This window comes from Podarcis cretensis, assembly GCF_951804945.1.
Source record: "Podarcis cretensis genome assembly, chromosome: 1".
NCBI lineage: Eukaryota > Metazoa > Chordata > Lepidosauria > Squamata > Lacertidae > Podarcis > Podarcis cretensis.
In genome coordinates, this window is record NC_137170.1 from 74,851,238 (window position 1) to 74,870,013 (window position 18,776).

The following is an 18,776-nucleotide window of genomic DNA, read 5'->3' on the forward strand; positions in this document are numbered from 1 at the left end:
GGCTATACTGCTTCCGTAGCCATGTCCCTCACCAGCCCTTCTTCACACCATCCATTCGTGTACTTATGTGGCTGGAGTGTGTCCTTGAATTCTGATAATGCCTCTTGCTTGCCTGAAGGACACTACTAGTACATTACCAGGTTCCATAGGTTGCCATGACAAGTGTACTGCTGCCATCTGGCAAGTATGACAGACCTGCCTTCCCTCTCAGTGGGGATCATTGCCTTATTGGCTCTTGCCAAGAAATCAATTACCTAGTTTCAGAAAGCCCATTTGCCATTGGGCAATAATGATTTGAGCACTAGTAGCATGGTGCTTCTCTTGCAAAAGCTGTCTTAATTATGTTCTTGTTCAGATCCGGGTAAGAGATTTAAAGATTGGGATACCAACTCTTACAGTGTCACAACCTGCACTGGACCACGCTGCAATACCAATAGTTCAGCATCTGATTTCAGATCTTCATATTTTAAAATGCAGGATGTCTTGTTCAAACATTTTATCATCCCTTCCTTTGCAGGGTTATGGTGTTTCCTTGGCGGCTTCCACATCCAACACTACAAAATCAATAAAAGAGAGTAGCAATGCTGCCATTATAAAACGGTTTAACCATCACAGTGCCATGGTCCTTGCAGCTGGGCTCAGAAAACAGTAAGTTTCAGCTAAGAACAGATCTTCAACTAGACTGAAAATCAGCCAAGTCTATACTGTCAAATAGCCTAACTCTATTTGTGTTGATGTTTAATAATTGAAATCAAAATGGAACAGTCAAACCATGCCCTTTGTAGGTCTGCTCAGATTGGCTCTGATGTTGGGACTCTCTCAGGCAGTTTTTATTAACTTACTTTTTGGGTGCATGTATTGTCCATCGAACCAAAAGTCCCAGGATGGGCACATCACTAAAACTGTCTTCTATAAAAGGAAGTGTACATGGGGCTAGAGGCTGCTGCCCAAAGGAAACTGTCTTCTCCTTACCCCTGACACAGTGCACTTGCATAAATGCTTTTTGCTTATGCATAGAGATGAGGGATTGAATCCTGACCATTGTACAGATCTATCTAAACTTGAGTAGTTTGAGAGAACACAGTATAATGCCTAATTCTTGCTTTTCAGAGACACACAGAATGACCACTACAATGAGGCCAGCAGTATGGATGGAAATTCCAGAGATTCAGATTTCTTTCAGCCACCGGTAAAAAAGGTAAGGCTTCCTTTGTGATTCTAAAAGAATACAAATTTTCTCCCTTATGGGACTATGCCAAGTTCTGCTTCTTGTGTCTAGTTCTACAGTACCATGAGTATGCCTTGTCTTACAGGTAAAGCTGCAAGAGTCCATTGAATATGAAGATTTAGAAAACAACAACAGCGTTAGAACTATTGCACTAAACCTAAAGAAATCAGATAGGTATGATTTGCAGGCCAAATAAAGTAGTTTGGTTCTTTTGGTTCAATACAAAAAATCATTGACCCTGTTCGCCTCTTTTCTGTACATCATGCTTCCAACGAGAAAGAAGCATGCTTATATATACATTACCTTCAATTATGTTTTTTTATAAAAAGAAATGAGAATCTTGCCCTCGGGCTTACAGTTTAACAGACAGCAGCAGAAAAAGGGGAAGGAAGGGCTGGCAAATCTGAAGATACCCCAGAACACTCTGAGAAACATGAAAATAATTCCAAATATTACATTCTGCTTTTACAAGAGCTTTATATAAGCAGAAGTGAAATAGTAGCTGTAAAATGTTACCACACAGCTCTGCAGAAACTCTTGTATATGCTCTTGTACATGCATTTGCAAAATACTTACCGCTGTTTTCTTTCCACTTAACAGTTATTGTTGAATCTAGCACTTAGGCCTAAATCCAACATAGAGAAGCATTTTTTCACACATTGATTTCAGTGGGCTTAAGCAGTGTTTCCCAAGCTTTGGTCTCCAACTGTTTTTCATCTGCAACTCCCACCATCCCTCGCTAGCAGGACCTGTGGTCAGGGATGATGGGAATTGTAGTCCAAAAACAGTTGGAGACCCAAGTTTTGGGAAACACAGGGGTTTAAACAAAGTCTAAGTCTCTGTTGGTTTTAGGCTATAATCTTTTTCACTTGTTAAGATAATTAGGTGGATTAGAAGTGGTTGCAATATTTTATTGGCCCATGTGTTCCTCACTTCACCACTTTTCTGGCTGTTGTTTTTGTTTTGTATTTTCTGAAAAATTGACTTCATTGGTTATCCAACTTAATCAGACACAATCACTTGGGTTCCCTTGCAGTGGAAGATTTCATTTTCTGGAAAATCAATATGCATTTTAAGGAAACAAATTTTTCATTTCGAGCAGAACAAAAGGTGCTACAAAGGTACCTACAGAGTGGGGTTGAACACTGAGAAATTGGATTGTTGTTCCCAGATTTTTAATTATAATTTCTCCTTTGGTCAACAGGTATTATCATGGTCCAACACCAATTCAATCACAGCAATATGCAACTAGCCAAGATATTATTAATTCTTTGTATAGTATTAGAGAAGAAATGGACACTTATGTACCCAAACTAACTCAGGTAGGATATGCATGTTGCTTTATTAAATAAAACAAAACACCAAAACTGGATTCTGATTGCCCATATGATTAGAAGATTGGATATTGATTGATGCTGCCCAGCATACTTAATCTTGGGGGAGCAAATGTTATGTTTCCTTTGCATATTGTAAAATAGTTTGAGAACTATTTTTAACAAGCACAGAATATTCAGCTTCAATGTGTTATGTTTTTTAACTGATAGTTGTCATGATTTGCATAATTGCAGCAGCTATAATTAAGTCTACTGCAGTCTTGCAAATAGTGAAAGCTACATGTGTAACCCCTTTTTATTATTCATATTGCACCATTATTGTGCATGGTACTTTACAGAAAACAATTGGTCAGGTACCTGCTGTGGTGAGATTACAATATCAAAAAAAACCAAATGCAGGAGAACAGTTGAGGAAGGGAAGAGAAAGAAAGCAGAGGTAAATGGGGAGAGAATGTGTGATTATTTCAGCTGTATATACAGTGGTACCTCGGATGCGAATGGGATCCGTTCCGGAGCCCCATTCGCATCCTGAATAGAACGTAAGACGCGACTGTGCATACGCAGGTTGCGTTTTGCTGTTCCTGTGCATGCGCGTGACGTCATTTTGAGCGTCTGCGCAAGCGGCGAAACCTGGAAGTAATACACTCCGTCACTTCCTGGTTGCCACAGAGCGCAACCCGAAAGCGCTCAATCTGAAGCACATTCAACCCGAAGTATGGCTGTACTTAGTTACAGTCTGGCATGGAACCCTGTTAAGCTATCAGTTTTTGCAAGTGGTTCTTCCATGTGAATGCTTCCCAACCACCAACAGTTCTTGCATGTTTACTACAGCCCTCCACTGTAAGTCTACAGAGTTGTAACATGTAAGGTATTAAATCACTTCTAGGATAAACTCAGGACTCTGTTGGAGAGGATTAAACATGGGACATCCACAGAAAATATATATGGGTGGATTCAACTTGGTTGTTTCATGCATGGAACAAGGTTTGCTTGTGAAATGGGACTTTGCCCCCACCCCATACACTTCCTAAATCGACTCTGGAGGGTTGGCGGCAAAGTCCCATCGCATGAGTGGCTTTGTTCTCCATGCACATACCCCACTTACCACTTTGCTGAATTCCACTCTCTGTTCAGAAGGCCTTTGGAGTACACTTAGTATTGTTTCATTCACTCAAATAATCAATACTGTATTGGGATATATGAAGAAGACAGTCTTTTGAGTTTAGAGGAACCAGACCATTTTGATACATGATTGCATAACCTAACTGCCTTAGCACATTAACTGCTCAGTTATGAAACAGCATAGTGCTTTGCTCGTTCATTCATTTGCTATTTTTTGAGCTCTCCGTCTGCACACCTTGCAGTTGAGCAGCAGGAAGTGAAAACGTGCCTCTTCTTGTACTGCACTTTCAGACATTAGATGTGAACAGATTGTTCTTGCTGTTGGTTTGGTGTTTTTTCTCCCTTATTTTGACAGCCAGCTTGATTTTTCTGCTTCTGCTGTTAGGCTAAACTATGTACTGTACTGTAAAGCACTTTAAGAATGGTTATGGCTGAGTTATATAAATATAATAAATATCCACTTGGGGTATTACAAGAATTGTCATTCTTAATATAACACCAAATAATAATTGTACTTTAGAACAAAATTAATATGGCATATAACTATATGGTTAAGCCCATATGACTCAAGCAATATCCATAGGTTTTGAGGAGTTCTTTTATTATGGTGTCGGACCTTTATTTTGCCTCTTTTTCAAGGTTATCTCAAGTGGTGCTGCAAGTAGTACGATCGCGGCTCTGTCACCTGGAGGAGCACTTATGCAGGGTGGAACACAGCAAGCCATAAATCGTAAGTATTTTATGTCTTCGTCACTCATGCCTTAGCAAATGTGTGAAATGCTCATGTAAGCATTATAGGACAATTCTTTTAGCTAAGGTGAAGAGATTGAAAATATCTGACTAGTTGTACAAACCTGGCTGTGGCAAGAGTTCTTTTTCCACCCAACTCAGGCCAGTTGAATAGTTTTCAGTGAGGGACAGTGGACCGGCCCCCTGCTGAAAAAGTTTGCTGACCCCTGGCCTAGTCCTTAACTGTGTGGGATCCTCTAATGATGCTAATATCAAAAACACAATTTTCTGCCCACTGACAACTATCAGAGTTTGTGAGCCGAGGTGGTGGTATAAATGTGACTTGCCTTCATTGTTTTTGACTGCAGAGATGGTGCCAAATGATGTTCAGGCTGAGCTGAAACACTTGTATGTGGCACTAGGAGAGCTGTTACGACATTTTTGGTCCTGCTTTCCGGTTAATACACCATTCCTAGAAGAGAAGGTAGGAAGGATCTATAGTAGGACTTGGCTTATCCCTATCATTATTGATATACAGCAGTCTGTTCTGTAATGAAATGTGCATGCTGAGATCTGTTGATATGAAAGCTTTCTATAATGAATGGCCTGCTGCATGCAACAATTCTGTCCCAGATGAACAGCAGTGTGTGGAATGTCAGCCTGAAGAAAGTTCGCTATTGGAGCAAATGTAGTACCAGCTGACCTTGCTACCTAATCCAGTGGTTTTTTCAAATAATTTCGAAAGAGGTGATTTTTGTCTTCAGGGACTTTAAAAGAAACTTTGAAAATTAATAAGTGCAGGAGTGAAAGTTTTACACTGCATATGTGTTCTGTATTTTAATCAGGCATACTATAGAAAGTTTAAAGTATAACAACTTTAAAGACACTTCCACCTGCTAAAACAAGTGTGTAGTCTGCTTTCCCATTCAGTCAGAAGTTTTAGGGTTCTATTTAAATGTGTCTCTGCTAACACACGGTTTTTTGATCCAGTGGAAGATTCTATAAATGGAAAGTGTGAGGTGGAAGTAATTTTCACAGATATTTTCCCCCTTCCATCTGTCTGACCCACATGTGACCTCCCCCCATCTGTTTCAGAGTTGGGGGCCCTTTTTTGGAATAGTGTAGTGTGTAGCATAGGGAGCTGCAAAAGAAAAAGGGACATTTGCGGGGGTGGGAAACCCCCCCCCCAATTTCCCCACTTGCAGAATGTTCCAGTGGATTAGAGTTATTTCAGCAGCGGAGCACAATTGAATACAAGCATTAGGGTGAAACCCAACAGTGGAAATCTACCAGTGGAACGGATAAGTTTGAAAAAGCAAAATAGCTTCCTTTAAATGTTTGTTCTCTGGTATTTTCTCTTTCAGGTTGTGAAGATGAGAAGTAATCTGGAAAGATTTCAAGTTACGAAACTGTGTCCATTCCAAGACAAAATTCGAAGACAGTATTTAAGCATAAATGTAAGAGGGAAAAGCAACCTACAAATATGACATATAAGGGTAGCATAATGCATTGTTCATATAAATTGCTGATTGCTAGAAAGAATGGCTAGAAAGAATGGCAAAATTGATTTGCCTTATCTGAAACAGGTACCATTAACTTCAGAAATAAGGAGGCTTTCAGTTTTTTCTAGAGTGGGCAGTGAACACCGTGAAAATATTTCCTGTAACCCAGCCCCCTTCCTTCTTAAATGTCAACTTCAAAAATGACCACTATACCCACCTGTTCCTCCCATGTCGTAAAATGGACAGCATCTCAATCAACTCTTTAACAGCAGGGACTTCACATTAACTGAAGGTACCTTGTGGTCACTATCCTGCTTCAAAGCTTTATCATGATCATTACTAAAGTGCCCAAACTATGAGTGGTTTTACTGAATCCATTGCCACGACCTGTATAAGATAAGGCTAAAGGTGCTTTTCTGGTGAGTTATTTAAACTTCCCTTCAAGTTGCTAGCTATATATTGCCAGTATGTACTATTGTGCAATAGAGGACCAGTAAAAAAAAGTTCTGACTCATGAAATGAAGTCTTCTCATTCTGATCTGTGTGTGATTCTCCCTTTTTTTTTTTCTTTTTTGCACTCAGGGAAGATGAATACTTGGTGTTCTATACAACTCAGTTCTCCTTAGAGTAGACTCAGTCAAAATTAACAGTCCAGACTTAAGTCACTTTCATTAACTTCATTGGGTCCACTCTTAATAGGACTAACATTGAATGTAGCTCTTGGCTTAGTAATATTTTTGTACTAATTTTTGCAAACCTTGTTTTTTTTTTTCAGCTGATAAATCACATAGAAGAAATGCTGCAAACAGCCTACAATAAATTCCACACATGGCAGTCTCGGCGTATGTTGAAGAAAACGTGAAGACCCAGTGATGCCAGATTTTTTGAGTGGGAAGCATTTGCAATAGCTGTAGGAATGCAGCTACCCAGTGGGGTATATCTTACAGACAATGCTGGAAAGTCAGCATCATACGGACTCCTGAAAACTATGCTAACTGAACTTGCACACTTTCTGGAAAGAAACAAGAGGTCAAACTTGAAAACTAGGGAGTTAAATGGAACCAAACCAGAAGAGCTAAGTGGCAAATATCTATATAAATGTAAAGACACTGTTTACTGCAGTTACTCAGGAACTGCTTTTGATTTTCATAAAGAGCTGCTTTCAGAAATAAAAACTTTAAAAAGGGTGTATTAATAAAATCCAAGATTGTTTGTCTAGTTTTTTAAAAATGTATGGTACAGGGTAGAACCTAAACAGTTATTTCTTCACTGTATCCTGGCATTATATTGAATTCTGTTTGTATTTCTAGAAACAGGTTTAACATTTTAAATATTATTGAGAGACTTTTGCCTCAAATTCCTAAGCAGCTTAGATGCTAGAATAAAAAAGTTTTGGGTTTTTTTGCCATGTTTGCTACAAATCAACAGCCAATGCACTGCTGAAGTTTGGTGTTTAAGGAGGTACCTTTGGCAGAAAGAGTGCAAAGTTTTATGCAGGATTTTTACCAGCCATCGTTTACATGTTTTCTTTTTAGTGCTAGAGTGTGCTGCTGCAGTTTTTTAAAGTCTGACTTTTGTTTGGAGGTGAAACAAAATCATTTTTAAAGTGAGTTTAAGAAGCTTACAGAAGTAATAACTTTTTATACTATTGAGGGAAAAACAATCTTACATGTGCTTTTTTCAGTTCTCTCCTGATGACTGTTAGCGCTGTATCTGGCGACTAGATAATCATTGAAGAGTGAAAATACGATATCTTTAGCTATATGTGGAATCTGTTCCATATTATGGTCCAAACAGGAAGCATTTCACTCTTACCTAAGATGTACCTGCCATGTATTAAATACTTGACTTATAAAAACAAAGTAAACTTGTTTTATATAGTCCATGGAGTCAGACTCCTTATATTTTGTTGTCTTAATGTCTTCCTCATTAGAAGTCTATTCTAGGACCAAGCAAATGACTTTGATTATGTGTGTGATGAGATCTATTGAGATATTTTAGAAACCAGTGGTTTATGACCCCATAAACCATTATTTTTTAGTGGCAACTGTTGGAATTCATTGGTAAGTTTATCCTATTTTCAGAACTGTTCATGCCCAGAAAGAATTATTAGTATTACTGATTTACAGTGTATTGGCATGAAGGATTGCTTCCCACCTTGAGCCATGTCTATGAACTAGCAGTTTGAGAGCCACAAAAATTTCTCCTCATGCAAGAGTATGTGCTTCTTTACATGCTCACGCAGTGTTCTCCAGTGAATTGATATTCTGCAACAACCCAAACTTGATAAGCAGACCACTGTATCTATACTGAAATACTATGAAGTAGATGTAAGGCATTATCCTTAAACTTGCCACTGCTTGCCTTTTCAGAGGGGCTGCATGTTATGTGTTGAAAAATGATTCTGCTTCTAAACGAAAAGGAGCTTTCTCTTTGATCGGACACGGTGAAATGTGAAAAGCTGGAATTAATCATGAATAATAAAAGCTGCTGCTGCTACTGTGGTAATGTCAACTTACTGAAACATGGCTCTGGTAATACGTCACTGTGTCTTTTGGGTGAGCCCCTCAAGCAAGCGTAATTCTGACAACCTTGTCGGCAGTGTACCAATGACACATACATATCTTCAAGTATCATCTGTGCAACAAAGAGCGTACTACAGGCGGCAGGCTGAAACAGCTTTTTCATTGAGAAATGCTTTAGTCAGGCTCAAGTGCAGGATTCATGTGCACACATTCCACTTGATCCTGTTGCTGTGAAGGCATGAAGGTATACATTTGCACTGATACTTCTGAGCAATAATTAGCTGATACAAACCATAAAGGTGGGCTTCATCAAAACTTATTCAGGCAGATAAGCAGATTGACGGTCATTTAACAAAATATTTTTTTCTGTCTTCTCTTCCTGGAATTTTAAAATTTCCATAGTTATGTCAGGCTTTGGGACAAAAAGTCTGTAATTGCAGAAATATCCCCAAATAAAGAATTTAAACACCGTGAATGGTTTTTTCAATTCTTTGACTTGAGAAGTACCATGAGACTCTCCTACCAGAAGATGGCAATAGCACTATCATGCCTACATCATGCCTACTTTCCTTACATAGCTCTTTTGTGCTCCTGCTGTTTGACCTTTGTTGATTCCAGTACTACTTAAGCATGGTCCAAAACAGATGAGTGACATTAACTGTGAATTGATGTTCTGCTAACCATGCAGTTATTGGAATCTGAAGATAGAATTTGTATTAAATGGAAACTCATGCAACTTGTATCACTGGCATTGATCCAAAATTGTAGAATAAATCTGAATTCTGTAGTCAAGTGGTTTTTCTATGCTTTAGGGTGTCTATCTTGTGACTTCTCTCAAATCAAGAGGAAATGTCAACTTGAGAATCTGATAATCTTGCTTGTGTAACTGAGTATTTTAAAGGTTCCTTTGTTTTTGACACGCTGAACTGTAATTCATTTCAACATTTTACTTGCAAATATTCTAGGCTGCTGCGGCTGTCCTTCAGTTGAAAGGAAAATATCCTTTCCATCTTTTAAATGGGAGCCTCAGCTGTATGTGCTACTGCTGCTCAGGCATTGCATGTTGGGTAATGGCACACATGCACATCAATGCTCACCCAACCACACAGTCTGCACATTCAGCAAGAGGTCTAGGAGATCAAAGAAGAGCAGAGTGTACAGCTGCAGGAGGCTCTGGTTAGGCACACAAAGAACATTTTCAGTGATGAATATAATGAAACAATTGAACAAATCTTTTGTTAAAAAAATTATTTACATTTTTACTTGCAAAAAAATAGATGCCATGCATTTTAATCAAATAATTTTTGAAAAGAAATGCAAAAGTGTGCATGCAGCTCATAATGTCATTAAAATGTGGTGATTATGTATTTCCTAAATATAAGGAGTTCCATAAGTGTATTTTTTCCTGGGCTTTATTAATCTAATCCAGAGCCAGAGTGTGGGGTAGTGGTTAGAGCCCTGGAATAGGACATGGAAGATCAGCATTCAAATCCCCACTTGGCCATAGAACTCAGTGGATGACCTCAAGCCAGTAACTGCCTCTCAACATAACCTACCTCGCAGGCTTGCGGGGAGTAAGTGAGGAGAAAGATAACCATGTTATATCACCTTGTGCTCGGATGTAGTCAATCTGCCCCAGAGGGTTGGTGGAACCCTCAGGTTTGGGGAGGGGAAGTTGCATTGCACGTAATGAAACCTTGCCCCAATTTTCTAGTTTTGTAACTCAGGAGTTAAATTCTTCCTCCACTTGTAAGCTGATTGTGTGTTGTCCATTCCACCACTGCCATTGTACTATAGGGCTTAGGCTAGGAGTTACTGCCCCACTTCATCACATCCTATGCTTGTTATTTGGCAAAAACAAATCAATGAGATCAGTGGCAAAGAGAAATTGCCTCTTTCCATGTTATGCAGTACCTGTGGTTCAGTATATATCTCTAGTAAAAGGTAAAGGGACCCCTGGTCCAGTTGTGACCAACTGGGGTTGCGGCGCTCATCGCTTTATTGGCCAAGGGAGCCAGGGGCATGTGGCCAGCATGACTAAGCCGCTTCTGGCGAAGCAGAGCAGCGCACAGAAATGCCGTTTACCTTCCCACCGGAGCAGTACCTATTTATCTACTTGCACTTTGATGTGCTTTCAAATTGCTAGGTTGGCAGGAGAAGGGACCGAGCTCACCCCATTGCGGGGATTCGAACCACCGACCTTCTGATCGGCAAGTCCTAGTCTCTGTGGTTTAACCCACAGCGCCACCCGTACCTCTAGAATGGGTGCTGTAATGGGGATCTACATTCCATGAGAAAAGGCCTAGGTTTATGCAGGACCGGACTGGCCTTGACATGTACTGGATTATCCTCTGGGGCAGGAAGTTTGTTCCTACTGATGTTAATTAGGCAATAAGAGAAATGCTGTGGGCCTTAAAAGGTGGAGAATGTCTTACTGTGTCTGCATAATCAGCCACATACTTGTGTCCAACCCCATCCTAGGTGGCAAATGGCCCATTAAGAGAGATTAGTGGTCTTTTGTCAATGTCAGCCCCTTAAATTGCCTAACAATACCTGAGTTTTTGAGGCTTTGTTCATCCTGGTTCCCTGTTTCATTCTTAACTAAAGTGGAAAAAAGGAATTAGATGGTGACATTGCTAGCATTGGCACACACCAATTCTGGTCTCAGTGGGGCTGTGTTGCCTTTTGTTTTTCTGGGCTCTTGGTAGGTAAGCTGGCCTCAAAATCCAAGGAGAAAACAACCCTTTTGCAAACTGGATTTTTATGGCTAGGAAGCCCAATGAATCATGCAAGAGAGATGACAATTTTACTTTTGACTTCTACCCAGCCCCAAACTTCCATGTAAAACTATTCAGTAAGCCTGTTGATCTGCTCCCTTTTCTTTCTCAGCCGCTCTGCACTGAGGCTGCTTCTGCAGTAGCTCCAGGAGTCTGAATGGTGTTTTTCATTTCAGAGCAGTCTGGGTAATTCTGTAGCACAATTTGCTCCCTTGATGATTTCCTGGCCATTAATGTTATTACCAGGTCCTCACTCTGGCAGAGAGACCACTTCACCTTAAGCAAACATTGTTAACAAGCCATTTACTCTGAGTCAGATACAATAAGGCAATTGAAACAAAACAACAGTATGTCTGAGCTGAACTGTACAACCTTTCAACCTTCTGCTTAGTGAGTACAGTATACATTTTGCCACTGAGCTGCTACAAGCCCTCTCCCTGTACAGGCATCCCCAAGCTCGGCCCTCCAGATGTTTTGGGACTACAATTCCCATCATCCCTGACCACTGGTCCTGTTAGCTAGGGATGATGGGAGTTGTAGTCCCAAAACATATAGAGGGTCGAGTTTGGGGATGCCTGCCCTAATATATTCTTCGTTTGCCTCTGGCTTAAGCATCATGCTCAATGCAGCAGAAATAGTACATTCTGAGATTGCTGAAGCAATGAGCACCTTTAGATTCTCTACCTCATCACAGAGAATTGTAGAATTTGTAGAGCTGGAAGGGACCAAAAGGGTCATCTAGTCCAGACCCCTGCATTGCAGGAATATTTGCCCAGCATGGGTTAGTAGAGTCTCATGCTCTTACTAACCGAGCTATCCCAGCTATCATAAAAAAAGAGCAATGGCAGATTGAGCAGTTATAACAGTTGCCTTTGAAGAGTTTGACTAGTTAATCTGAAATCTGATGAAGCGGGCTCTGTGCCTTACCCAAAGCTGGATATAACATCCTGGTTATCTACCTGGGTGAACACATCTGGCACATCCAGCAAAACACTGTCTTTGCCATGTGTGGCTGTCATCTAAGGCAACCGTCCTGGTCTCTTCTGTCTCCCCTCACTCCTTTAGATGCTTAGTTAATGGGTGCTGCTTAATTCCTATATGAAATGCAATAAAGGAAAGTTGAAAGTTGCTAGCTGGACTATACTGGAGAAATGTAAAATACATATTACTTCTTTAAACATTAATCTGAGTTAGCACAGGCGGTGGGAAGCTTCTCCTAAACTAGGCTGCCTGGTTCCCATGCCAATGTCCGAGTCCTAGTTCTCATTGAGATGGTAATTCTGTGTTCCCTAGGCTGTGCATGACTGAATGAGCCTCCATGCAAAAAGAAATTTAAATAACATATTGAAGGCTATGCTAGAATCTTTCTCTCTGGCATCATTTAATAAAGTTGGCAGCAGCTAGATGTCCATTTGGACCGTTGACTGTAATAGTAATTAGTTCTCTCTCGCCCCACCCCCACCCCCAAGTCTTTGTTATTTTTAATCAAAGATGAAATGTGGGCTTGTTACACGTAGAACCATTAGTAAAGTCACTGGCCCTACCAAAATTGCTCATTAGCAACAATTAATATTTTGTTTATAAGCAGCCAGCCCTAGAAGGAAGCAATATGAGCATTTCCCTAATTAAAGAAGTTACACTGCAGAACAGTTTAAGATGATTTTTAAGATTTTGCTGACAATGGGGGTATGGTGATGTTCTGGGTAAGGCCAGTTTTCCTGCTCCCTCTTTGTGTTCAGTGTACGCAGGGAGGGAAACATTGAAAAGGATAAATGAGTTAGGGAACTTGTTTCCACACCCCATCACTTGCAGATCCTAAAATGCCTGCATTGTTCTGACAGGTCCGTAATTTAACTTAGCACAAGTCAGTCTGAGAGGTATGTTGGAAAAGTTTGTACCTATGCGTCAAAGAGAGAATTTCACTCTGAGCTTGCAAACTGACCTTTGGCAAGAAGTCCTAAACAATTTAAGTAGATAATTGGATGAAAATGCCATCAAACAAGTGCAGTTGTTGAAACCTGTTACATGAGTTACTTTCCTAGTAAAGTTACACATCACACAGTTGCAAAGCTAGCCATTTCTAGATCTGCACATGTAAATTTCCCTTTCTCCTGTGAGAACTGGGGAGCTGGAGGAAGCCTCATAGGCCATCTATCTTGTTGCAGTATATCTAGAGATCAAGGGAGGGAGGGAGATTCATTCTGGTTTGGACATTTTTCTGGGATAAAGGAGTCAGACATTGTTTCTATTTGACCAGCATGTTAAATCTATTGCTATACTTTGTCAAGATCATGACTTAGTACAAACCCATCTATGCTAGAGTACTTTCAATATTATAATAACCCTGTTGGTTCTTCCCTGGATTTTATTTTCTGGCATGAAATGTTTTTTGCTATGAACATTTGGTTTTAAGATATATTTAAAAAAACGAAACGCCTGACTGTCAAGGCTGTAAGAGGTTCACTTTGCTGGCAGGACACTGAAAATAAGTTTCTAAATAATGCATGTGTTTCAACTGCATCAGTGATGTAACTATATTTGCCATGCAGTACAAAAACAAGCCAGGCTCATGCGCTCTGCTCTGCAGCCACAGCCAGAAAGTGCTCTCAACTTTGAATGAACCAGTACAGGTACCTGGAGGCAAGGCAAAAGCAACAACAATTGTGTCAGGCTGTAGTCCCATGCACGCTTATTTGGAGGTAAATCTCACTGAACTCAGCTTGTCTTTATTCTGAGTAAACATACACACAACTGAACTGCATGACCCACAACCAAAGCAGCAGGCAAATATTTATTCAGAACTCTGGGGCAGTGTTTAAAAAAACAAAACAAAAAAACTTAATTTCCAGGGCCTAGTCTTCAGAGAGACACTGCCTCCAACACTGTGGCTAGCAGTCACTGATAGCCCTATCATCCAATATTTTATCTCATCCTCTTGGAAAGCTATCCAGATTGGTGGCCATCACTTTCCTTTGTCTATCTCAATGTTTCCCAAACTTGGGTCCCCAGCTGTTTTTGAACTACAATTCCCATCATCCCTGACCACTTGTCCTGATAGCTAGGGATGATGGGAGTTGTAGTCCAAAAACAGCTGGGGACCCAAGTTTGGGAAACACTGGCCGAATCTTCCAACATTCAGCATCAATGGATGGCTTTGGATTCTAGTATTATGAGAGGAAGGAAAACTTCTTGTCCACCTTCCTCACACTATGATAAATTTACATTGGAGTTTCTAAAAGGAAGCTTTTCATTATTTGGTCTGGAAGTGACCACTATTTTTACACAAATTTAGCACTTTCTCCCCCTTCATTTTGCCCTAACTTTCTGGCTTCTGCCAACATAGTGCTCCTTTTGTGAAATTGAGCACACGTAATATTGTTAGCCAAGTGGAATAAAGGGTAAGGTAAAGGTAAAGAACCCCTGGATGGTTAAGTCCAGTCAAAGGCAACTATGGGGTGTGGTGCTCATCTTGCGTTTCAGGCCAAGGGAGCTGGCGTTTGTCCACAGACAGCTTTCTGGGTGCTCCCTTGCCCTGAAAATGCTGAAAAGCAAATTTAGCAGACTGAAATATTTTTTTTTAAACCTGCCCCTTACAATTGTTAATTTTATGTGTATACTGTCTCTGTGTGTATGTGGCTAGATGCTGTTGCTAAGACCTCAAAATTCCTAACACAATGCATAATATATCTTGTCTGTCTGTGTCTGTTTGTTTGTTTCACTCTGAATAAGGGATGTGTCCCAAATCGTAACTCGTATCTAGTTCATGTCAATACTGAAGCAGAGTTGGCAGCATGACAAACAGAAATGCGATTGCTCCCAGGGACTTGGATGTTAGCAGCAACCTTGAATAACCTGCATGCAGATTTTCAATTCCAACGAGATTCTGGACGCATCCTAAGCATTAAAGGCTCTGTGCCAGAATCCAGCCAACAACCCTAATAACCTTACCATATAATTCTCTCTCTCTTTCACTGAAGCAGCAAAGCAGATGGACAGATTCACTGGATAGGGTGGGGGAGGTAATTATGCAAAGCTGTTTGCAGTAATATTAAAACATCCTCTTCTCTCTTTTTTAAAAGAAGTAGGTTTTTGTGCCATTTGCTGCTAAGCCCTCAGGAACACAGAAGTAAATCCCATTGTTCAAATACATGTGTACAGGACTGCAACGTTATTGCTCCGGCAGAGGAAGTAGCCACAAAAGACCCTCCATGTAAGTTAAAACGCCAGAGCTTTTTATACTGGGGGCAGAGAAAGAGCCTTACTTGACCTTCCAAAAATCTATTTTGGGAAACTCATATATGCCCAATATCTCTTACAGAGGTTACAAGCCAGATGAAATGTCCTCAACCAAGCTTACTGAGAATGCCACTGAAAAGTATTTTTCAAAGTAGAGGAAATGGTTGAAAGGATATGAAGAAATAGAAAAGGGGTGTGCAGCAGCTGCCTGCCCCACCTCTCTCTCACACACTGCCAGTCTCTCTGAGTATGAATGGAACAAAGCCTCTAGTGAAAGGCTTCCTCAAACTCGGCCCTCCATATGCTTTTGGCCTACAACTCCCATGATCCCTAGTTAGCAGGACCAGTGGTCAGGGATGATGGGAACTGTAGTCTCAAAACATCTGGAGGGCCGAAGTTGAGGAAGCCTGCTCTAGTGTTATGGTGCTGAGGCTCAGATGGGGTAGCTTGTCTGGCTAAGGAGAATATAGACCTGTTATTGTGATAAGTTCCATCCTTCTAGTGGTAAAGTTAAGGCCTATCTCATCCTGAAACAAAATCAGATTGTAGAAGCTTTCCCCACACCCTCTGCACTCTGCAAGAAGTCCACCATTTAAAAATATCTGTACCAGGAAAAAGTACAAACTAATCTGGAGTGCAAACAGTGGAGTAGGTGCAATAAAATGTAATAAAGATCAACAGATCAGCACACAGACTAGTAGATTCCAATAAGTGTAGGGCATCCACTGATCACGCTGAGATCACAACTTAACATACGTTTGCGCCTGCAATTAGTACCAACTGCACAGCAAATGAGATAGTTTTCAACAGGGACATTCAATAAACCTATTGGCCCAAGAGGATGAAAAATATGAAATATGTAAAATCTGCTTTACCAGTGTCTGCTTATGTAATAATGTGCTTCTAAAATTATTATTTAAAGGGTTCTTTTTAATTATAGCTCTACCAGCAGTTCTCAATCTACCCACCCTGCTCACCATTAAATTCATGTGTTTTTTTTAAACATAGGTGGAAATATGTAATTTTTATTCCAATAAGTAATGCTGTCAGATACTGTTACTGTTCAATAGCCTAGTCTACTGTCTGTATTCAAACCAAAGTGATATTTAACCATTAATAAACTTTATAACTTTCTCCTATGGATTTCATTTCATGTTGTATACTAGAATTATGCATGTGTAGGAATTATATTTTATATCATTCAAAGTATCTTTTGGGAGTGGAGTCTAGACTGTAAATCACTGCAGCAATTGGTGATGTTAGCAAAACTCAACCTGCTGATGATATTCATCCCATATGATAAGTGATCAGATGTTACATAATAGGGTTCTTTTTCCCATTGTTTACATTTTGTTCTCCATGTCTGCAAGTTGAAGGGGTGTTCTGTTTGTGATAGCCTTAAGCACATGGATTGAGGAGTTAGTGCCAACCATCCAACTCAGCGGAATGTCCCTCTAGATAAACATATTCTTAGGATCCAGCTGCGTGCATTTATGTTAACTTGACAGCCCAATCCTGAGCATGTTTACTTGAAAGTAAATTTGTTCAGTGGGGATTACTTGCCAATAAGTGTCTTGTCTACAGGATGGCAACTTGGGAGTTAAATGACATTTTTTTTTAGGTATGCTCAATGCTGGTTGCCCCTTTTATTTTACTTTTTTATTTTTTAAATGTATTTTTATTAAAGATTTCTTGGTTTACAAAAGTATGTGCAATGTCTCTTTTTCAAGTTACATTTTCTGCAGATCAGTTTCATTTGTTGTGAGACATTAGCGTTACATTAAGGAAAAAAGGGGGGAAAGAGGGGGAGGGGGGAATGGTAAGTGGGGGTGGGGTGGGGTAGCAATGCTTCTATTCTCCTTAGCGCAGGGGTACCCAAACGTTTTTCAAAGAGGGCCAGATTTTATGAAGTGAACATGTGTGAGAGCTGACCAAAGTTGTTAAGTACAGTAAGTAGTCATTTATTTTCTCTCTCTCTCTTTCTCTCTCTCACACACCATTTTATCTCTGGATGATAAAGAGCTGGTAATGGAGAAACAGCTAATTATTCAGTATTTCTGGGTGGCGGACTGGGGCCAAATGAGCTCTAGTTCTCTGTGCTTTATTACTTAGACAGAGGTGATGGCTTACTCCTCTAACTGGCAGTGACTACAGCTCAGTAGCAGAGTGCCACAGTCAGGTCTCAGTTTCAATCTCCAGCAGGGCTGGAAATGCCTGTGGTCTGAAACTTGCTGGTCAGTCTTTAATAACACTGGGCTAGAGACATAAAAAACAACTGTCTTATATGATTGGTAACAGCTCTCCAAAGTTTCAGGCAGGGGTTGTTCCCAGCCCTACCTGGAGATGCTCAGAACTGAACCTAGGACCTTTTGCCTGCAAAACAGATGCTTTGCTGCCCAGCCAGGATACTGATGGCTAGCAAGGCTAATCTTCTGACTCAGTCTGTGAGCTGCCTACGGTCACTGGCCACCTGCTTCCTTGCTTGCCTCCGCTGGGCCTCCTCCTCCCTCTGTACTGTCTGCATGAACAGGAAGTGCCTGCAGAGGGAGAGGGCATCTCGGAAATGAGCAGCGGCAACCATCACTTGCTCAAAACTTTCTGCAGAACCAAAGGTGAACAATCATGCAGAGGGAGGCAGCTGCCTTCTCCCCATTCTCTCTCTCTGGGAGGATTGGGAGCCTCCACCAGTGTGCCAAGGGATGCGGGTGGTGCTGTGGGTTAAACCACAGAGCCTAGGACTTGCCGATCGGAAGGTCGGTGGTTCGAATCCCCGTGACGGGGTGAGCTCCCGTTGCTCAGTCCCTGCTCCTGCCAACCTAGCAGTTCGAAAGCACGTCAAAGTGCAAGTAGATAAATAGGTACCGCTCCGGTGGGAAGGTAAACGGCGTTTCCGTGCGCTGCTTTGGTTCTCCAGAAGCGGCTTAGTCATGCTGGCCACATGACCCGGAAGCTGTACGCCAGCTCCCTCGGCCAATAAAGCGAGATGAGCGCCGCATCCCCAGAGTCGGTCATGACTGGACCTAATGGTCAGGGGTCCCTTTACCTCTACCTCTACCACTGTGCCAACAGAGGGTCAACTCAGACCAGGAAGTGACAGGAGGAGGGCAGCCGCTCCTTCTATGCTCTTTGCTTCCTATTTGCTGCACTGCCCAGAGAGAGGAAGAAAGTGACGGTAGGCAGAGGCCATTGCTCGCCTTTTCTCTGTGTGCAGCACCACCACCAGCCCGGTCCTCCCCACTGAGGCGCCCAGAGGAAGAAACAAAATTGCCTTGCTGCTGGTTTGCCTCTCCACACCAGCAATGCTAGTCGACCGGCTGCTTTTC

At 41.1% G+C, this 18,776-nt stretch overlaps 1 protein-coding gene across 6 annotated transcripts in view; it reads left to right on the forward strand.

Annotated features, from left to right (window-relative positions):
• Window positions 1-18,776, forward strand: part of GTF2H1 (general transcription factor IIH subunit 1) — a gene marked incomplete at its 5' end in the record, with an annotated part of 324,820 nt that overhangs the window by 13,062 nt on the left and 292,982 nt on the right. For 5 of the 6 annotated variants that reach the window (XM_079987245.1, XM_079987247.1, XM_079987243.1 and 2 more), the window contains 8 exons: window positions 518-648; window positions 1,111-1,198; window positions 1,314-1,402; window positions 2,433-2,550; window positions 4,324-4,414; window positions 4,782-4,897; window positions 5,778-5,870; window positions 6,691-9,227. In XM_079987245.1, coding sequence (XP_079843371.1) covers window positions 518-648; window positions 1,111-1,198; window positions 1,314-1,402; window positions 2,433-2,550; window positions 4,324-4,414; window positions 4,782-4,897; window positions 5,778-5,870; window positions 6,691-6,777 — 813 coding nt within the window. In that variant the 3' untranslated portion in view covers window positions 6,778-9,227. Of the gene's footprint in view, window positions 1-517; window positions 649-1,110; window positions 1,199-1,313; window positions 1,403-2,432; window positions 2,551-4,323; window positions 4,415-4,781; window positions 4,900-5,777; window positions 5,871-6,690; window positions 9,228-18,776 lie in introns of those variants that run through there. The other variant, XM_079987246.1, reaches the window with a different exon arrangement.